Source organism: Salvia miltiorrhiza, chromosome 1, assembly GCF_028751815.1.
Source record: "Salvia miltiorrhiza cultivar Shanhuang (shh) chromosome 1, IMPLAD_Smil_shh, whole genome shotgun sequence".
Taxonomy (NCBI): Eukaryota; Viridiplantae; Streptophyta; class Magnoliopsida; order Lamiales; family Lamiaceae; genus Salvia; species Salvia miltiorrhiza.
This window is the reverse complement of record NC_080387.1, coordinates 51,532,976-51,552,500: the sequence shown is the minus strand read 5'-3', so window position 1 is coordinate 51,552,500 and position 19,525 is coordinate 51,532,976. Positions and strand designations below refer to the sequence as shown.

General features: G+C 35.0%; 2 protein-coding genes across 2 annotated transcripts; one reads left to right on the top strand and one right to left on the bottom strand.

Annotated features, from left to right (window-relative positions):
- Positions 1-2,148: 2,148 nt before the first annotated feature.
- On the bottom strand, positions 2,149-3,103 carry LOC130991647 (PRA1 family protein F2). The gene has a single exon (XM_057915976.1). The coding sequence runs from the start codon at positions 2,937-2,939 to the stop codon at positions 2,376-2,378; it is 564 nt and encodes a 187-aa protein (XP_057771959.1). The 5' UTR covers positions 2,940-3,103; the 3' UTR covers positions 2,149-2,375.
- An 11,000-nt stretch (positions 3,104-14,103) lies between these two features.
- On the top strand, positions 14,104-16,989 carry LOC130991639 (phospholipase D alpha 4). The gene is made up of 4 exons (XM_057915964.1): positions 14,104-14,366; positions 14,455-15,009; positions 15,106-16,309; positions 16,406-16,989. The coding sequence occupies exons 1-4, from the start codon at positions 14,280-14,282 to the stop codon at positions 16,822-16,824; spliced, it is 2,265 nt and encodes a 754-aa protein (XP_057771947.1). The 5' UTR covers positions 14,104-14,279; the 3' UTR covers positions 16,825-16,989.
- Positions 16,990-19,525: the final 2,536 nt, after the last annotated feature.

The following is a 19,525-nucleotide window of genomic DNA, read 5'->3' as shown; positions in this document are numbered from 1 at the left end:
TTGGTTTATTCTTGAGCTGAGATATCAGACGTTAGATTATTGATTTAGGGTGCGTTTACTTTGACGAAGAAGGAGAAAAAAATATATATTTTCACATATTTTTCACCATTTTCACATGTTTATTATGATAAAAAAATTTCTCAAGGCAAGGTGAAATATTACACTCATTTTCTCTCCAATGAAAATTTTGAAGTAAAGGCATCCTTAGCAAAAGTTATTAGCCATTACGGGCAGACGAACCGTGAACCATAAATATATGATCGTCGACACAATAAGAAATGCAAAATTTGTCACGTAATTTATGAGGCTGCAAGATTGGTCCAACTATTCTACCATTCAGTAATTTTGATCTTTTTCAAACTTAAAAAAAAAAATATGTACTGGTTTTGCGCAATTTCTATTGAATTTCTTTTCCTCTTAAATTTGACGCCGACATACATATATTACCAAATAGAGATTAGATATTGATTAAAGGGCAAATTGCATGAAAATACATCACTTTATACCAAAATTTGGTTTTTTGACAATCTTTTCAATTGTAGCAAAAATTTGAACTACCTTTCAATTTATTGCAATTGACTTCCGGAGTAATTTTCCGGCAAACTTAATGCTGATGTGGATTCCCGTAAAGTTGATGTGGCATGCCTCGCCGGACGACAAATTGCGTGAAAATACCCCACTTTATACCGTAATCTGGTTTTTTGACAATCTTTTTAATTGTAGCAAAAATTTGAACTACCTTTCAATTTGTTGCAATTGACTTCTAGAGTAATTTTCCGGCCAACTTAATGCTGATGTGGATTCCCGTAAAGTTGATGTGGCACGCCTCGCCGGCTAATCAAACGACAACGTCTCTAATTACCTTAAGCGATGCCGTTTTCCACATTTTAAGCAAATTACAATTTCTAGTTTTATATATTTGTCGATTAGGGCTTCAAATGTCCTCATTTCTTCTCCCAAATTTTCTCATCTCAGTTGAAATTCTTGTTCCATAAATTCTCATTTGCAGCAAAAATCTTTGAACTGGTGGATTCTTCTTCTCAAACGGGACGACTGAGCTCATACAATTTCCCTTTACCTCCAAAATTCTGCAGATGCGAAGAACCAGAGCCGTGCATCTTGCAGGCTTCAAATAGTGTGACTAATCCGGAGATGCGCTATTTCTCATCATGTACAAAAATACCCACATCAAGTATCTTGTACTCTTTAAAATATACTTTTATTTAATTCATATGTTTTTTTTTTCTTTAGAAAATTTATGGAACAAGAATTTCAACTGAGATGAGAAAATTTGGGAGAAGAAATGAGGACATTTGAAGCCCTAATCAACAAATATATAAAACTAGAAATTGTAATTTGCTTAAAATCGTGGAAAACGACATCGTTTAAGGTAATTAGAGACGTTGTCGTTTGATTAGCCGGCGAGGCATGCCACATCAACTTTACGGGAATCCACATCAGCATTAAGTTGGCCGAAAAATTACTCTAGAAGTCAATTGCAATAAATTGAAAGGTAGTTCAAATTTTTGCTACAATTGAAAAGATTGTCAAAAAACCAGATTTTGGTATAAAGTGGGGTATTTTCATGCAATTTGTCGTTTGATTAGCCGACGAGGCGTGCCACATCAACTTTACGGGAATCCACATCAGCATTAAGTTGGCCGGAAAATTACTCCGGAAGTCAATTGCAACAAATTGAAAGGTAGTTCAAATTTTTGCTACAATTGAAAAGATTGTCAAAAAACCAAATTTTGGTATAAAGTGAGGTATTTTCATGCAATTTGCCCATGATTAAACTAAACGATAAATTAGCTTGAATTCATCATCAAACTACACACATTTAAACATTAAACGTTGCTAACAGTTCATGTGTTACTGGCTCATTACACCACAAAAATACTGACCATGAATGGACTCATCATCACTCACGGTAGTTGAAGTTCAACTAGAAACCTAAATCTCAAGTTTCACGATTCAAATCTCTCCAAAAAACAGAGAAGAAAAGAAAGTTTCATGATGCAAACATATTTGGCGCACGAGATTTTGGCAACTAAAGAAAAGTAGTACTAGTAGAAAACAAGAACTCAACTAAATTTAAATTGAGATGATTGAAATGCACATCAATCGCAACATTAATAACACTTCACATTTTGAACTCAAACTCTTTATCAAGAAAAATAAATTGAGATAGTTATTGAATAAATACATCTCACGCATACAACAGAATTACAAAAATTTTCCAAAAGTCAACAACAACAGATATCATCACCTGATACGATTCGATACGATCAATGGTTTTTTCAATTCACCAGAAACAGTGGAACGGAAGAGGGTAAACACGAACCAAAACGAACCGAAAAAAAAAAAAGAAAAAATCAAGAGGAAGGCGGACTGGCTGACCTCAGCAGACCTGCGGCTTCCTCATCGGGGGCCAAATTGTCGGTCCTCCTCAGGGCGGCGTGTACCAGCACCACCACCACCGCCACGAGCAGCGAGCTCAGGATCTCCGTCGTCGCGCCGGTGAACAGAAGGACGAAGATCGTGAGCACCGCGAGCACGATCAGCACCACCTTGTCGCTGATGAGGCGGCCGAACACCACGAGCGGCTCGTCGCGGAGGAAGTATAGCAGGACCCACAGCGCCATCATCACGAGGAAGACGATGAGCGAGATCGGGTGCCAGAGGAGGCTGAGGAACACGATCACGAGCGCGACGAGGACGTAGTTCATGCTGAAGTAGGCGATGTTCGTCTTCACGCGCGCCATCGCCTCGCGGAAGGACCGTGGCAGGCCGAAGCTGTGGATGTCGACCATCTCGCGCCAAGGGCGGCGCGCGCCGAGGCCTTCCTTGATGCGCTCCTTGGCGCGCGAGATGTACTCGAGGTTCACGTTGGTGCCCGGCGGGGACGACGAGGTCGGGATGGTGCCGTAGCTCGTCATCTCTCCGGCGTCGGCGATGGAGAATTGGGAACTGTGCTGTGCGAGGGTTTTTTTGATAAAAGGGGGAAAATTGGAAAGGGGTGTAAATGAAGGAGCGTGGATGCAATGTAGGAAATAATTTATTCCGGTTGAGATATATGAGGCTTGTTTGGATAGGAGAATATATGCGCAAGTGGATCTCGGATTTTTATTTTTATAATCTAAATAAATCAATGTTGATCGTGTATGGGAAATTTTAAAATAAAATGTTATTTCAAACATCTGACTTATATAATAATTAATTATAAATTTTATAAGATGTAAAGATTTAATTCAAATAATTATATATCTTTCAATTTTCAAGTAAGAAAAATTTGCATTTGACATATTAAAAAATAAAAATACATTCTATATAAATATTAAATTTTATTACAAATTTTAAATCAAAAGTAATGATATTTGATAAGCAAGATTTTTCGTTTAATTGAGCCAACCCACTCAATTTGCGGATTAGTCGTATTTGGTTCGGGCTATTTTCGGTTCGGGTCATTCATGCTTTTTCAATTTCGGGTTAAAAAATTTCGACGCCTATCCACCTTTGGTTCTCAATTTATTCGGATCGATCAATCGGTTTTGAGCTAAATTAACATCCCTAGCCGTGTATTAATTAATTTCTTATTATTTCTTTAGTTTACATATTTATATGATGGAATATTTAATTTACATATTTTTAGGATTTGATTATAATAAGAATTACATTTCTCGTAAGAATGTAATGAGACTACACTAAACGCTATTGCATTTATAATAAAAATATTTATTATATTTGAAAAAAATAGTTTTTTTTTTTGCCTCATACTAATCTAAATAATCTATTCAATATAGACGCAGGGCCGTCTCTGAGGGCGGGCCAGCATGGGCGACCGCCCAGGGCCCATCATTTTTGGGGGCCCAAATTTTTTTATATTCTCTTATATGTACTATTATTATTATTGGCCTAACTTTCTTCTTGTGTATACTATTAGCATTGAATAAAAAAAATGAGGCCCAAAAAATTTCAGCCTGAATAATTTTGGGGCCCCCAAAAATTATAAGGTCTAATATCATTTTTTGTGTATACTATGCGCATTGACTCTATCATGAAACAATTAGAAGGTCTAATATCTAATACTCCATCCGTCCCAGCTGAAATGTCCTGTTTTCCTTTTTGGGTTGTCCCACTTGAAATGTCTTGTTTCCTTTTTTGGCAATACACTCTCTCTCTGTACTTAATATTTAAATAATTTCCACCAACCCACTTTATCTACTTTATACACATTTCTTAATCTCCGTGCCGAAAAGAAACAAGACATTTCAGCTGGGACGGAGGGAGTACAAGTTTGACTATTGCTAAGAGTTTTGCATCTAATATGAATATATGGAGCCAATATTTTTAATAAAATGTCATTTAGAATTTGAATATTTTGTAGTTGTTGTGGACATAACGATTACTTCTTTAAAATATAGATTTAAAGAAATGAAATCATTTGATCATATATTTGGTTTTTCATTTGATTCGAAAACTTTAAAATTTTTGGATAGTGAAAAATTAAGACATTAATGTGTTAATTTTAAATCTACTTTTACTCATTATATGAGTTAGATGATTTATTTATTGAATTAAAAATATTACAAATGAAATTATCAAATAAAATAACTTCAACTATTGAAATTCTTGAATTTATGAAAATTACAAATTGTTATCCAAATGTTGCAATATTGTTAACAATGTCTGTAACAGTAGCTTCGGCTGAGAAGAGTTTATGGAAGTTAAAATTATTGAAGACATATTTAAAAACGTCGATATGGCAAAAAAGATTAAATAGTTTAGCAATTTTTTGTATTAAAAAATATATCTTAAAAAATATTGAAACAAATGTTCTTATAGATGACTTTGCAAGTAAAAAAGGCGAGTAATATATTTTTTTACTGAAATATTATAGGGCAAATTGCATGAAAATACCCCACTTTATACCAAAATCTGGTTTTTTGACAATCTTTTCAATTGTAGCAAAAATTTGATCCACCTTTCAATTTGTTGCAATTGACTTCCGGAGTAATTTTCCGGCCAACTTAATGCTGATGTGGATTCCCGTAAAGTTGATGTGGCACGCCTCGCCGGCTAATCAAACGACAAATTGCATGAAAATACCCCACTTTATACCAAAATCTGGTTTTTTGACAATCTTTTCAATTGTAGCAAAAATTTGAACTACCTTTCAATTTGTTGCAATTGACTTTCGGAGTAATTTTTCGGCCAACTTAATGCTGATGTGGATTCCCGTAAAGTTGATGTGGCATGCCTCGGCGGCTAATCAAACGACAACGTCTCTAATTACCTTAAACGATGTCGTTTTCCACGATTTTAAGCAAATTACAATTTCTAGTTTTATATATTTGTTGATTAGGGCTTCAAATGTCCTCATTTCTTCTCCCAAATTTTCTCATCTCAGTTGAAATTTTCTCATCTCAGTTGAAATTCTTGTTCCATAAATTTTCTAAAGAAAAAAAAATATATGAATTAAATAAAAGTATATTTTAAAGAGTACAAGATACTTGATGTGGGTATTTTTGTACATGATGAGAAGTAGCGCCTCTCCGGATTAGTCACACTATTTGAAGCCTGCAAGATGCACGGCTCTGGTTCTTCGCATCTGCAGAATTTTGGAGGTAAAGGAAAATTGTATGAGCTCAGCCGTCCCGTTTGAGAAGAAGAATCCACCAGTTCAAAGATTTTTGCTGCAAATGAGAATTTATGGAACAAGAACTTCAACTGAGATGAGAAAATTTGGGAGAAGAAATGAGGACTTTTGAAGCCCTAATCGACAAATATATAAAACTAGAAATTGTAATTTGCTTAAAATCGTGGAAAACGACATCGCTTAAGGCAATTAGAGACGTTGTCGTTTGATTAGCCGGCGAGGTGTGCCACATCAACTTTACGGGAATCCATATCAGCATTAAGTTGGCCGGAAAATTACTCTAGAAGTCAATTGCAACAAATTGAAAGGTAGTTCAAATTTTTGCTACAATTAAAAAGATTGTCAAAAAACCAGATTTTGGTATAAAGTGGGGTATTTTCATGCAATTTGTCGTCCGGCGAGGCATGCCACATCAACTTTACGGGAATCCACATCAGCATTAAGTTGGCCGGAAAATTACTCCGGAAGTCAATTGCAACAAATTGAAAGGTAGTTCAAATTTTTGCTACAATTGAAAAGATTGTCAAAAAACCAAATTTTGGTATAAAGTGAGGTATTTTCATGCAATTTGCCCAATATTATAATATGACTTTAAAAAAAGTGTTTTTTTGTGTTGTTATGATGGTGAATAGAGGGCCCATTTTTATTGTTTCGCCCTGGGCCCATTTTTCGTCAGAAACGGCCCTGTATAGACGATGGATAAATGAGAAAGATTCTCTATTTTTATATAAATAAGGGTTTTGCATTAAAACCCTTTAATACATGGAGTAATATATTGTATATATGGTTAATACATGGAGTAATATATTTGTACTATATATTTGCCGACTACACTACATCAATGTGGAAGCGCTCAATAAGTATTTAACCCCTCAAAATCAATTTATATTGTATTGTTTGCCGACTACATTACATCAATGTCAATGTGCATGGAAGCGCTCAATATGTCTTTAACCCCTCAAAATCAAATTTTTGTAAGAATTTGTGGTTAAAGTATTAAATATGTATGGTAAAGTGATAAATTTGACACAATGAGTCTAGATGTATGCTACATTACCCATGTGGTGAGAATTCCTCCAAACCTAACTGATACATATTCTGATTCATGGTGCCCTCCCAAAATATTTCCACAACAAACATTCGTTGGTGGGGCTATGCCTGAGTTTATTTTAAAGAATTTATAAATTTTTAGAGTTTATAAAATATTTCAAAAATTTATAAGATGTAATTTTTTTAAAAAATATAAATTATCAAAATAATTGAATAATTGAACTTATAAATTAAAGAGAGAATTTTTAGTTAGAGAGATCAAATAGAAGTGAAATGAGCTTGAGAGGTATGATGAAAATAAAAAATTATAGTTGAATAATATTTATAAAATAATTATTACATATAAGATTATAAAAAAATAAATTTAATGTGAAGAATTTAGTTGGAGAACTTATAAGCTATTGGAGCTTGTTTTTAGAATTTATAAGTTGTTTTAAAGAGTTTATAAGCTCCGCCAAACACCCTCTTAGTCAAATAAGTAAAAGACTTAGAGAGTGTTTGGTTAAGCTTATTTTAAAGAGCTTATATGCTCTAACAACTTATAAGATGTTTTAAGAGCTTAGAAGATGTAATTTGAGCTTATTTTTAGAGGAGTTTATAAGATCTTAGAACTTATTTTTAGAGCTTATAAGTTGTTTAAAAACTTATTTTGTCAAACATTTGAAGGAGCTTATAAGCTCAGCCAAACACCCTCCTAATAGCGAAGTGGCTTAACTTGTTATTGAAGATTATGAGTTTGAATTCATTACCTTATATAATTTGGGGTTAAATACATGTAAATTAACAAGCTTTACTCAAAATTCTTTTTTTAACACGGGTTTTCAAAAATTCATTTTTATACACTAACTTTGGGACCCTGTTCAATTTTAACAATGAATTCATCTCCGGCAAATTAAAAACACACGTGACACTTGACGTCTAGGCTCACTACCCTTTATCTTCCAATATATTAGTCTTTCCATGTGTTTTGGGAGGGTAGTGAGCCTACCCAAAGTGCCATGTGTGTTTTTAAATCGCCGGAGATGAATTCGTTGTTAAAATTGATCAGGGTCCCTAAGTTGGTGTATAAAAATAGAATTTTAAAAGTTTGTGTTAAAAGTGGATTTTGATTAAAGTTGGTGAATTTAGATGCATTTTAATCCTAAAATTTGTTAACTTTCTGATTATTCTTTTTATCTCTACTATTATTTTTTTTTGTTTTTTGTTTTTATATATATACATATATCAAAAGTGTATAATAGATTTTGAAAAGTTGAATATATTTGTCGGATTCTAAAAAATAGGCAAACAGCGCAAGTGCTCGAAACATTAGGCATGTTAAAAGGGAGAAAACGTGAAAGGGAGAAACGTAAAAACTTGATTGAGTTAAAAATTTATACATATTTTTTTATCTTTAGATTCAATGAAACGAATGAAACGTAAGTTTTGGAAAACGAATTATAAATTCTGAGCAATGAATATTTGAGGAATTTTCAGCAAGTACATGCCAACATCAAGCTATTAATTTAACGATAGGATATATATAAGCTCGATAAAAACCACACTTTTTTATCCTCTCTACTATATTTATATTATAACATTATTTATCCATATGACACGTATTGAAATACGTTCAAACACAAGCCTCAAATTTATATATTGAATGTGACTATCGTGATGCTTAAATTAGTAATTGAATTAATCATGAGCTTCAATGTTAAAAAAGGAGAAGAAAAGGAGTTGTTGATGAAAAGGAGTAATTATTTGAACCCAAAACATAAATAATTTAATTTGTGTGTGTAGACCAGGTTGGTTGGACCATATGAGTGCTATATCACAAGTTATGTATATATATCATAATATAATGTTGCAATCAATTGAAAATATAGGGGCCGGTATCATTGTTATCTCCTCCTCTTTTGCTCATGGGATTTGCTTAACTTATTGTTATACTATTTTTTCTAGAGATGAAACATAATATTAAATTAATATTTCAATTGACCATATCGAACCCATGAATCTTTCTCTCGGATGTGTACCAATAGTTATTGCTTTCTTGGAAACAAAACAATGCAGATAGAATGGATAAGACTAACTATAATATTTTGGACGCAATTCTTCTGTGTGTGATGTGTGTGGATGTTTGAACTGTCCGAACCACTCATATATTTTAATACAATATAATACTTAAATATTTTATTAGAATATGTGAATGATCACATTATGCAGAAATTGCATGAAAGACCTTCTCTATTTTAGATTCTTGTTTTTTAATTAATTTGTATTTGAGGCCATTTCTTACTAAATGTCTTTAGTGTCTTTTTTTTAAAGCGGCGGTAATGGAACTTTCTCCGTGGAAAAAAGATGTTGAAGAATAAAATAAACGAGAAGAAAAATAATTTTGGCTGTTAATTAAAGGTATAAATGATCAATGAAAACGACTCGTAGAATTGAAATAATGGTACTATATTGCAGTTATTACTTCCATCAATTTCTTTTATTTAAGATCGAAATATCAATAATGAAACAAAATGCACTCTAATTAATGACACCGCCAAAACCTTAACATCTACTCATTTATGTACTTAGAGGGTGTTTGCCAAAGTTTATTTTAAAGAGCATATAAACTTTCGTATCATATAAGTTTTCGTAGCTTATAAAATATTTCAAGAGCTTATAAGATATTGTTTCTTTAGAGCTTATAAGTTGTTAAAGTGTTTGGATAATTGATCTTATAAGTCAGAGAGTAAATTTTTAGTTAGTGAGAGAAAATTGAAGAAAAATGAAATTAGAATAATATATGATGAAAATAAAAAATCATAGTTTAGTTATTTTTGTAAAATGAGTGTTGCTTATAAGATAATGAGAAAATAAGTTGGGGCAGAACGGTAGAGGAACTTATTTTTTGGAGAACTTACAAGCTCCTATTTTTATAACTTATAAGAACATCCACAGCGGGGGTGACCTGATAGCTGACTTGATAGAGGGGGGACCATATGGGAATGGATCCTCTGCTGTGCACAAAAACAAGAAGAAAATAAATACATAACTTAAAAAAAATACAAAAAAGAAAAATACTAAATCACTCATTCTTCTTGTTTTTGTGCACTGTGCACAACAGAGGATCCATTCCCGGGACCACATTGGGTCATGGAGGCTGCAGTGGGATGACATGATAGTTGACATGATCTTTTTAGTTTTGATTTTTGTATTTTTCATTTAAATTTAATTGCACACATTTAAATAACACAATTTACTTCAAACTAAACTTCATTAATTTTAAAAATCCTAAAAATTACATTAAAAAAAAACCTTAAAGACATAATTTAAAATTACCTAATTAAAACCTAAAAAAATATGATTAAAAATTACATAATTAAAACCTATCTAGTCTCCATCCCTTCACCGAGCTAGGATCTCCGCCACCCATTGCTTGTGCCATTCTAGCTGCTCCAGAGTTATGGCGGAAGTCTTCATGAATAAGATCCGATCGTCGTGGATCTCCCTCTTTAGCTCGTTCTTATTGGCGTACTCGCCGATCATTTTTTCCAACTTATTGTCCGATCTATCCAACCTCTCCGTGTATTGCGGTGGGGCTTCGAGCTTTGCGATGCCTTTCCCTTCCCCTTCGCCGCTGCCTTGTTTCCAATTGGCTGGGAAGACGTGATCTACTCGCCCAACGCCGAGGTGGTGAAGTCGCCCGTCTCCGATATCTTCGTCTGCTTGGAGGAATGGACGTCACCCTCAAGGTACATGGACTTGAACCTCTGGTTGATTCGGAGAGTCCTCCATGCATTCCAGTAGTTGAAGGGGCCAAAAGTGGGGCTCCTATCTTGGAAGATGACTTGGGCCTTCTGTTGGAGTATGTCGTCGGAATGGCCAGAAGGCCACTTCGTGCAAACCTCCACCCAAACATTCTCCCACAACTTCACCTCTGCAGCCACTCGGGCGAAGTGGCCCTTTATTTGGCGGGGTTTGAAGGCGACGACGAGGAAAAAGTTCACCCGATCTAGAATACGGGCCCAGTAGGCCTCTCCCTTTTGATCGACACCCCGGACGACATCGTTGGTCTCCTCTGCCCAAACACGGACAACAAGGTCCGTCTCCTCGAGGGTGTAGGTGTGCCGAGTGGCTCTTCCTTCCTCCGGCATAGGAGCCGGCGCCTTCTCCTTGAAGGCCATAGCCTACCGCCGCCCTCCTTTCTTGGGCGGCGGCCGGCATCTCCTCCTCGCCGCTTGGACGAGGTTCCTCTTCCAAGTTGATACCCGCCAAATCGGGATGATAATCGTCTCTGTCGGAGAGGTCGGGAACCCAATTTGAGTCGTATCAATTGGGATTGTGGGGATCCATTTTTTTATAGAGTTTGAAATAGAGAAGAAGAATATTGGAGAAGATAAGAGAAGATGTGTGAAAAAGAAGAAAAAGATAGGAAAATTTATAGCAGAGAAAAATAAAAAAAGAAGAATAAAAAAACCTAAACGGTCGAATGACCGGTTTTTTTTTAAAAAAAGTGTGTTGGTCAAATGAGCAACAACCCAATTTTTTAAAATTTGATTTTATTTTTTATTTTTTTTAAAATAGGCGCGTGTAAACACCTGATCTGACTCACATTTTGGCTATCGGGGTACACCTGATCTATCGGGACCCGATCGAGTCATCATCCACTGTAGTGGGACCCGATTTCGGGGGTGACTCGAGTCCTACTGTGGATGCTCTAAATTCTTTAGAAATTTATTTTGCCAAATAATTTGAAGGAGCTTATAAACTCAGTCAAACACCCTCTTAGTCAAGCATCTCATCAAATAAGCTACAAATCTCTAATTTTATCAAAGAGAGGTATGTTAAACTTTACAAGTGAAACTATCGTTTTTCAGTTGAAAAAAGAAGAGCGATGTGAAAGGTTTTAATAGCTAAAATTTATCTAAAAAAAAAATAAAAAAAAAAAGATTTTTTTTTTCAAAGTTTCCAAGCAAAAGAGAGACCCCTAAATGGTGAATGCAAAAAACAAAAGGTAAAAAATAAAAACATAAAATTAAATATACCCAATCTCCAGGGTTGGTTATATAAAGTAGGAACACATTGCAACTAACCCCCTCAGATGGGGCATGGGCTTTTGGGCCTTTTCTTGTTGGACCCAAGTTTGGATATGACCGCACTCATCAGTGGGCCCATTACTTGCGTGAAGTCGGCAGGCCACCAATGAGAAGGCCTTATTTTTTACCACGTGGCTTGTTTCATACACTAATTTATATTATCACAAAATCTTATCTTTAAATAAATACAAGTACTAACTTTCATTGAAATGGCTATTATTGTGGGGGCTCTGGAAAGGGCCATTGTCACGTGTCCACAACATTATAAATTGGCCAATGACCATCTGCCTTTGATTGGTAGGGCGTGATCACATTTGAATCCTGCCGAATAGTGTTATATTTAAATTTATTTTATTTATTACTATTAAGTAAAGTTTTAAATTTTGTTATTTTGTGGCTCACAAATTTAATCGAGTTTAGATAAATTTATATTTATATTTAAAATATTAATTATGTTTTTTTGATACTTCATCCGTTATGTAAAGCTTGAGCAATATTTCTTTTGGGTTGTCTCGTGAAGCTTGAGCATTTTCCTTATATGACATTTTTTTTTTCTTTTATTCACCTTTTCACTTTTTACCTACCACATTTAGCACACAAAATATCAAGTCCTTAAAACCCGTGCCGAAAAGAATTTGCTCAAGCTTCACGGGTCGGAGAGAGTAATAAATTGTTTCTTTCACAATAATATAATACTCCCTCCGTCCCGCGAGTCTTGACACGTTTGGGTTCGGCACGGGAATTAAGGAGTTGTAGATTAGTGTTTTAAATGTGTAATTAATAAAGTATAAAATTGATAAAGTAGGAGAGAGAAGGTAATAAAAGTGATAAAGTATGAGAGAGAATATAATAAAGGTGATAAAGCAGGAGAAAGAATGTAATAATTATTACCCAAAAAGGAAACGTGTCAAGACTCGTGGGACGGCCCAAAAAGGAAAACGTGTCAAGATTCGTGGGACGGAGGGAGTACATGGATTATTACTAATTATAGTATTTTTTTCCAAAAGGAAATAAATTTATGAGAACAATTATAGCAAAAGAAAACGATAAAGGTTAAATCTTAAACCGATAAGTGCTTCTATTATTAGGGTATTTTTTTCTTCTTCTAGCAAGAAGAGTGTTTTTATAGAATTGAACATGCCACCTTTGGTTTTCATGTGTGATTTATCTTTTATGTGTAATTTGCAAATTTTTATATAAAATGAATTTACTTAGTGTGTATCGAACATCACGGATGTAAATTTTCATGACATTAAAAAAAATACTCCTCTTTTTACATGTAAATGTGAGAGCTCCTTTTCCAAAGCGACGTAAACATAAACAATAAATAAAAAATGGTTGGTTCTGCTTAATTTTGGAAATTTCCAATGGGCCAAAAATCTAAACTTGTTGGGCGAAGTCTAACTCTAAATATCAAAAAAGCCCACAAGATATTGAACTAACTCTCTTGGGCTTTCAAATACAACACTCCGCTTTGGGTGGATTGTTACTCGCTTACGAGTAAATTCAAAATTTCATAACAGCTATACGTATTGTAAGTTTCAATGTATCAAACGGTAAAATTCACAATAGAAAGTATAATTAACTTATTACAAAAATTAATACACAGCTATAAATCTTATTTATGTTCCTTTTTTGTTCATTATTCAAATGCGAGATTTCAGACTCGTTCCACGAATAAATTGTAAAAATCTAGAAAATTATATTTAAACAAAGTTTATTTTATATAAAATAGTGGCATCCAAGCACAGGTGTTGGTGGTGTAACATAAACGTTATTTATGCGTACTTGTTCACAACAAAGCTTCTTATTAATCTTTATATAAATTAAACGAGAATAATTGTCACCACAACTTCATAAAAAATACTAGCAGAAGAAGTAACACATCCACGTAGGTGCACGAAATCTTATATTTTTATTTTATTGTGTTTTAGCCTAATTCGATTGTTTATTTCAACAATTATCAATAATGCATACATTATTAATCTCAAATTTTACATGTAACGGCGAAGGCTGGTCCAAATATCTACATGAATGATCATGATTGACCTTAAAAAAAATAGTCGCATGCAACTCACTCAATATCTTAATATATATAAAAAAGATTCATCAATTATAGAAATATACATATCATTCTTTAAAATTAATTTTCTGATGAAACGCGTTGAAGGGGTCCATTTAACTTAAATTAATTACCAGAATCTAAAGGAATCATGCCTATGCTTGACTGATTAAATCGCACATTACTTTTGCAATGATAACTGAGACTTTAATAATTCATGAAAATCTTCAGCTTAAAGCAAAAACAAAACAGCACACACCATTGATTTATTTCTAAGACTTACTAATATGTAGCTTCACAAGTTTTCCGAGCTTTCTTGAATTACACTAACATATTTTTTTCATTTATATATTGGCTATTGCCATCATCAACTTGTTCGCTTCTTACACACTTTGCGATCTCAAAAGGGCCATTGTTGATCTTCAACTGGTTGAAGATGGAAGAAAATGGCAGGTTTCTTCATGGCACACTCGAAGTAACGATCTTTCGTGCAACAATGTATAAATCATCTGTCCCATTTAAGGTGAGTTCATGTCTTGATCATGAATCTTGAAAAAAAAATATGATTTTTTTGATGTTTTTTCATGAAACATTGCATTGTGTATTTGCAGTGTATATCTTTAGGTAGAAGGTCTTCATATGTGACTATCAAGATTGACAACAAAAAAATGGCAAAAACTAGTAATGAAAGTGACCATGTTTGGAATCAAACCTTCCAAATCTTGTGTGCTCATCCACCACAAACAATTATCACATTGACATTAAAAAGGAGGCGTTCGGTTTTGGGGAAGATCGAGATACATGCTCATAAGCTTTTAGGCGAGTCGAGCTTGATCAATGGGTTCTTTCCCCTCAGTAGGCAGAGTGGGAAGCAGAAGAAGAAGCTCAAGCTGCAGTTTATTGTATGGTTTAAGCCTGCAGAAGATGAAAAACCTTGGGAGAAAGCATTGGAAAATGGTGGATATCAAGGCCTTAAAAATGCTTCTTTTCCTTTGAGATCAAGTTGTGGTGTCACATTGTATCAAGATGCTCACCACCACCCCTCGTTCCAGCCGCCCTCGGATGCTAGGCCTAGACGCCTATGGGAGGACGTGTACAACGCGATTGATGGTTCAAAGCACTTGATCTATATTGCAGGGTGGTCATTCAATCCTAGAATGGCCTTGGTGAGGCTCAAAACTTATTACTAGTATATTTTTCTTTTCTTTTTTTTCTTTTCTTTTCTTGAATGAATGAATGATTGTTTCTTGTGTATTTTGTAGGTACGTGATCCTGAAACGGATGTCCCTCACGCACGAGGGGTGAAGCTCGGGGAGCTGCTGAAACGCAAGGCAGATGAGGGGGTGGCTGTGAGGGTCTTGCTGTGGGATGATGAGACATCCTTACCTTTGATCAAGAACAAAGGTGTGATGAAGACTCATGATGAGGATGCACTTGCTTATTTCAAGCACACGAGAGTCGTCTGCAAGCTATGCCCGAGGCTGCATGACAAGTTTCCCACCGCGTTTGCCCATCACCAGAAGGCCATAACAGTGGACAGCCTCGTGGACCACTCATCAAGAAGCCGCGAGATCATGAGCTTTCTTGGTGGATTAGACCTCTGTGATGGGAGGTATGACACAGAGGAGCATTCCCTCTTCAAGACCCTCAACACGGAGTCGCATTGCTATGATTTCTACCAGACCAGCCTCCAGGGGGCCAGCCTCCACAAAGGGGGACCGAGGGAGCCATGGCACGACGTGCATGCTTGTGTTGTAGGCCAAGCAGGGAGGGATGTGCTTGAAAATTTTGAGCAGAGATGGACTAAGCAATGTGATCCATCTCTACTAGTTCCGGTTAGCTCGATTCAAGAACTGTCTCAGTCTCAGCAGCCTAACCCCACCACCTCTGCCTCTGAGAGGAGTTGGAATGTGCAAGTTTTTCGCTCCATTGATCATGTCTCCGCGTGCCCTCTACCTAAGAACCTCAGCATCGAGAGGAGCATACACGAGGCGTATGTGGAGGCGATAAGGAGGGCAGATAGGTTTATATACATAGAGAATCAATACTTCATAGGAGGGTGCCATATGTGGGAGGAAAACAAGCATTGTGGTTGTGGGAACTTGATTCCTATTGAGATTGCTCTCAAGGTGGCTAGCAAGATCAAGGCGGGGGAGAGGTTCAACGCGTATATAGTGATACCAATGTGGCCCGAGGGCGTGCCCGAGAGTGAGACGGTTCAAGACATACTGCATTGGACTAGAGAGACCATGAAGATGATGTATAGAATCATAGCAGAAGCAATTCAAAAAAGTGGCGAGGATTCTCATCCAAGAGACTACTTGAACTTCTTCTGCCTTGCAAACCGTGAAACCGAGACGAAAGGGGAGTTTGTCCCTCCATACAATCCACACCCTGCAACACACTACTGGAGTGCACAGAAGCATAGGAGGTTCATGGTTTATGTCCACTCAAAACTCATGATAGGTAACAATTTTCTTGCAACAATCTTGGACTATGACTATGACTATGGCTATGATATGATCACTAATCTTAATCCTATTTTTGATCCCTTTTCCCCAGTGGATGATGCTTATCTTCTGATAGGCTCAGCCAACGTGAACCAAAGATCGATGGATGGGCAACGGGACACTGAGATGGCCATAGGCTGCTATCAACATCAGCCAAAAAATGGAGGAATTCGTGCTTTTCGTCTCTCATTGTGGTATGAGCACACTGGGAGAGACGAAGAAGTCTACAAAGAGCCTCAAAGTTTGGAATGTGTGAAGACTATGGTATCAATAGGTGACAAAATGTGGAAGATTTACAGCCAAGCTGAAGTGCAAGATATGAAAGGTGTTCATTTAGTGACTTATCCTGTTAATGTGACTGTGAAGGGCTGTGTCGGGGATTTGGCCGAGATAGATGGCTATTTCCCTGACACCAAAACACTGGTGAGAGGGAGGCGATCGAGTGTTTTATCATCTGTATTCACTACATAGAAAATGACTGCAGTGGAGGAAGGACTAATATCTGTAAAATCTCATTTAATAGAATTTGACTTCAATTGTTCATGAATGATTCATAGATTGTTGCATATCTATGTGTATTATGAATTTATGGTTAATCATTTATATAGTACAACTTTTATCTTGATTGAGATATCAGATTGTGAATATGCCATTTTTATGTTACATAATCAATGCAAGGTACCCTCTTTAGGCTGTAATAAATATTTTTTTGCAATTCAATCAATTCAACAAGAAGTATATTGAAAGCATATAACTAACAAAAGAAAAAGTGTTTCAATCTTCTATTAAAAAAAAATGTTTCAATCTTCTAAAAGGAATGAACTAGTTTTCATTATTAATATTTCATAATTTTACTTTAACATGAGGATTGACTCAAATTCAACATTAAAAATTAACTAACAAAAGAAAATAGGATAAATATGACAAATCAATGTAAAATGTTAAGCAAATGAATACTATAGTTATTAAAACTGAGTCATATTTCTTTGTCATATTTCTTTGTCTGAGTGGGTCGACCCGATTGACATCCCTAGCTGTGACTGTGAGTTTGCCCCTTTTTAGAATAAACTTTAATTAGTGCAGTGTGGAATATTTTGCTAATTTTATAGTTTAAAATGAGTGCTTTTTTGATTTGGATACAATATTTTGAGTTTGCTTAATAGTATTTACTATTAGGACTTTATATTTGTTGAAATACTTTGTAGTATTATTTAATAAGCCATCTATTATAGGATTTTCATTTATTTTTTGTTGTGTTTTTACATACAATAGTATGATTTAAAAATTTTATTTTATCTTTAATTATATTTGTGAATTGATGATTTGATTTGATTTTAGCAAATTTAATTTATTTTTTTATTTTTTATCATTTTTATAGCAAAAAAAAAATACTCCCCCGTCCCACTAGCAGTTTCCCATTTCTTTTGGGCACATAAATTAAGGAGTGCGTAGAAAGTAGATAAAGTGGGTTCGTGGAAATTATTTAAATATTAGGTATAGAGAGAGAGAGAGATTATTGCCATAAAGGGAATGGAACACTACTAATGGGACAACCCAGAAAGGAAAGTGAGACACTATTAATGGGACGGAGGGAGTAGAATTTAAGAAAAAAAATTATTGGGCGGGTTTGACTCGACCACCCGATGGCCCAATAGGGATTGGGTTGGGCTTGCTATTTTGAGGCCCAATCATATTTCGGGCCAGCTCGAACCGGCCCAACCCGGTATAATTCAAAAGCCTAGTGGGCTAGGCCAGGCTGGCCCGACCTGACCCATTTGACAACTCTAATCGTAACAATTGTGCTGATGAGTCCAAATCCTCCAAAGATTTCCGTCGTCGTTCAGTTCACGTCGAACTTTCGTCGTCTCCGTCATCGTTCAGTTCACATCCGCAAAGCTTCCTCCGAGGATTTTCGTCGTCTCCGTCGTCGTTCAGTTCACGTCCGCGAAGCTTCCTCCGAGGATTTCCATCGTCTCCGTCGTCGTTCAGTTCACTTTCGCGAAACTTCCTCCGAGGATTTTCGTCGTCTCATTGAATCAAATTGTATTGTATGTCTCATTGAATCAAGAACTGGAAATAAAATTTAGAGCTTATCAATAAACACAATATCTAGTGTAAATCTGTTTCCATATTTCCTATTTCCATGCAATATAGTTTTCCTTATATATCAGATTTTCTTCCTTATTTGCTTGATAAATAACACCAAATTTTTGAAAATTGTTGACTGATTATTTCAGATTGTTCAAATTTTTGAATAGTCCTCCAAACTTATATGTTTCAAATGTCCCATAATAGACAAAGGCATCCATTATTTGCTTCTATTAAGTCGTCGATCACCACAAAGATGAAAGCTATGGAATGCAACATGTTGGGATATCTAAGGCTGCTGCTGACAACCTTTCTTTGCATCCCAATGGGATATTTGATAGGCTCCATTGTCAAAGAAATACATGAGGTTTCTTGAAAATTCCAAAAAAAAAAAAAAAATCTATTATGAAAGTTTTGTGTTAATTTGATATCTCATTTTCTTGTATTCAGGTACAAACAAGCACATTTTATTCAACTATGGAGAGTTCAAATTCCAGCTATGCTGATGACTTGGATTCAAGAAACATGTCTAAAGTAAGTTCAGAAATTAAGATTTACTAGTATTACTCCCGTGCGATGGACAGTGATACCTATTTAATTAAAACAGTGAAAAAAATATTTTAGAATATTATATTTAGAATGAAGATAGTAGCGTTAAAATAAAGATGAAACCATCTTATACTTGGTGATACCTATTTAATTAATATAGAAAAAAATTATATCTTAGAATATTATATTTAGAATGAAGATAGTTGCTTTAAAATGAAGATGAAACATCTTATAGTTGGAGGTGTATCAAATAAATTACCAAGAACTTGACAAAACCTTTTTTTATCTAATGATTACTATGATCTATTTAAAATTGGGGTTATTGCCAAAAAATACATGTAGTTTGTCAATTTTCTGGTTTATAACATGACTTTATAATTTGATCAGAAAATACATCAATTTTCAATTTAATCGCAATTATAACATGACTTTATGGTCTGACAAGAAAATACACCAAGTTTCAATTTATTCTCAATTATAACATGACCTTATTTAGATTATTTTTCATCATAGATGTATTAATATTTATTGTATT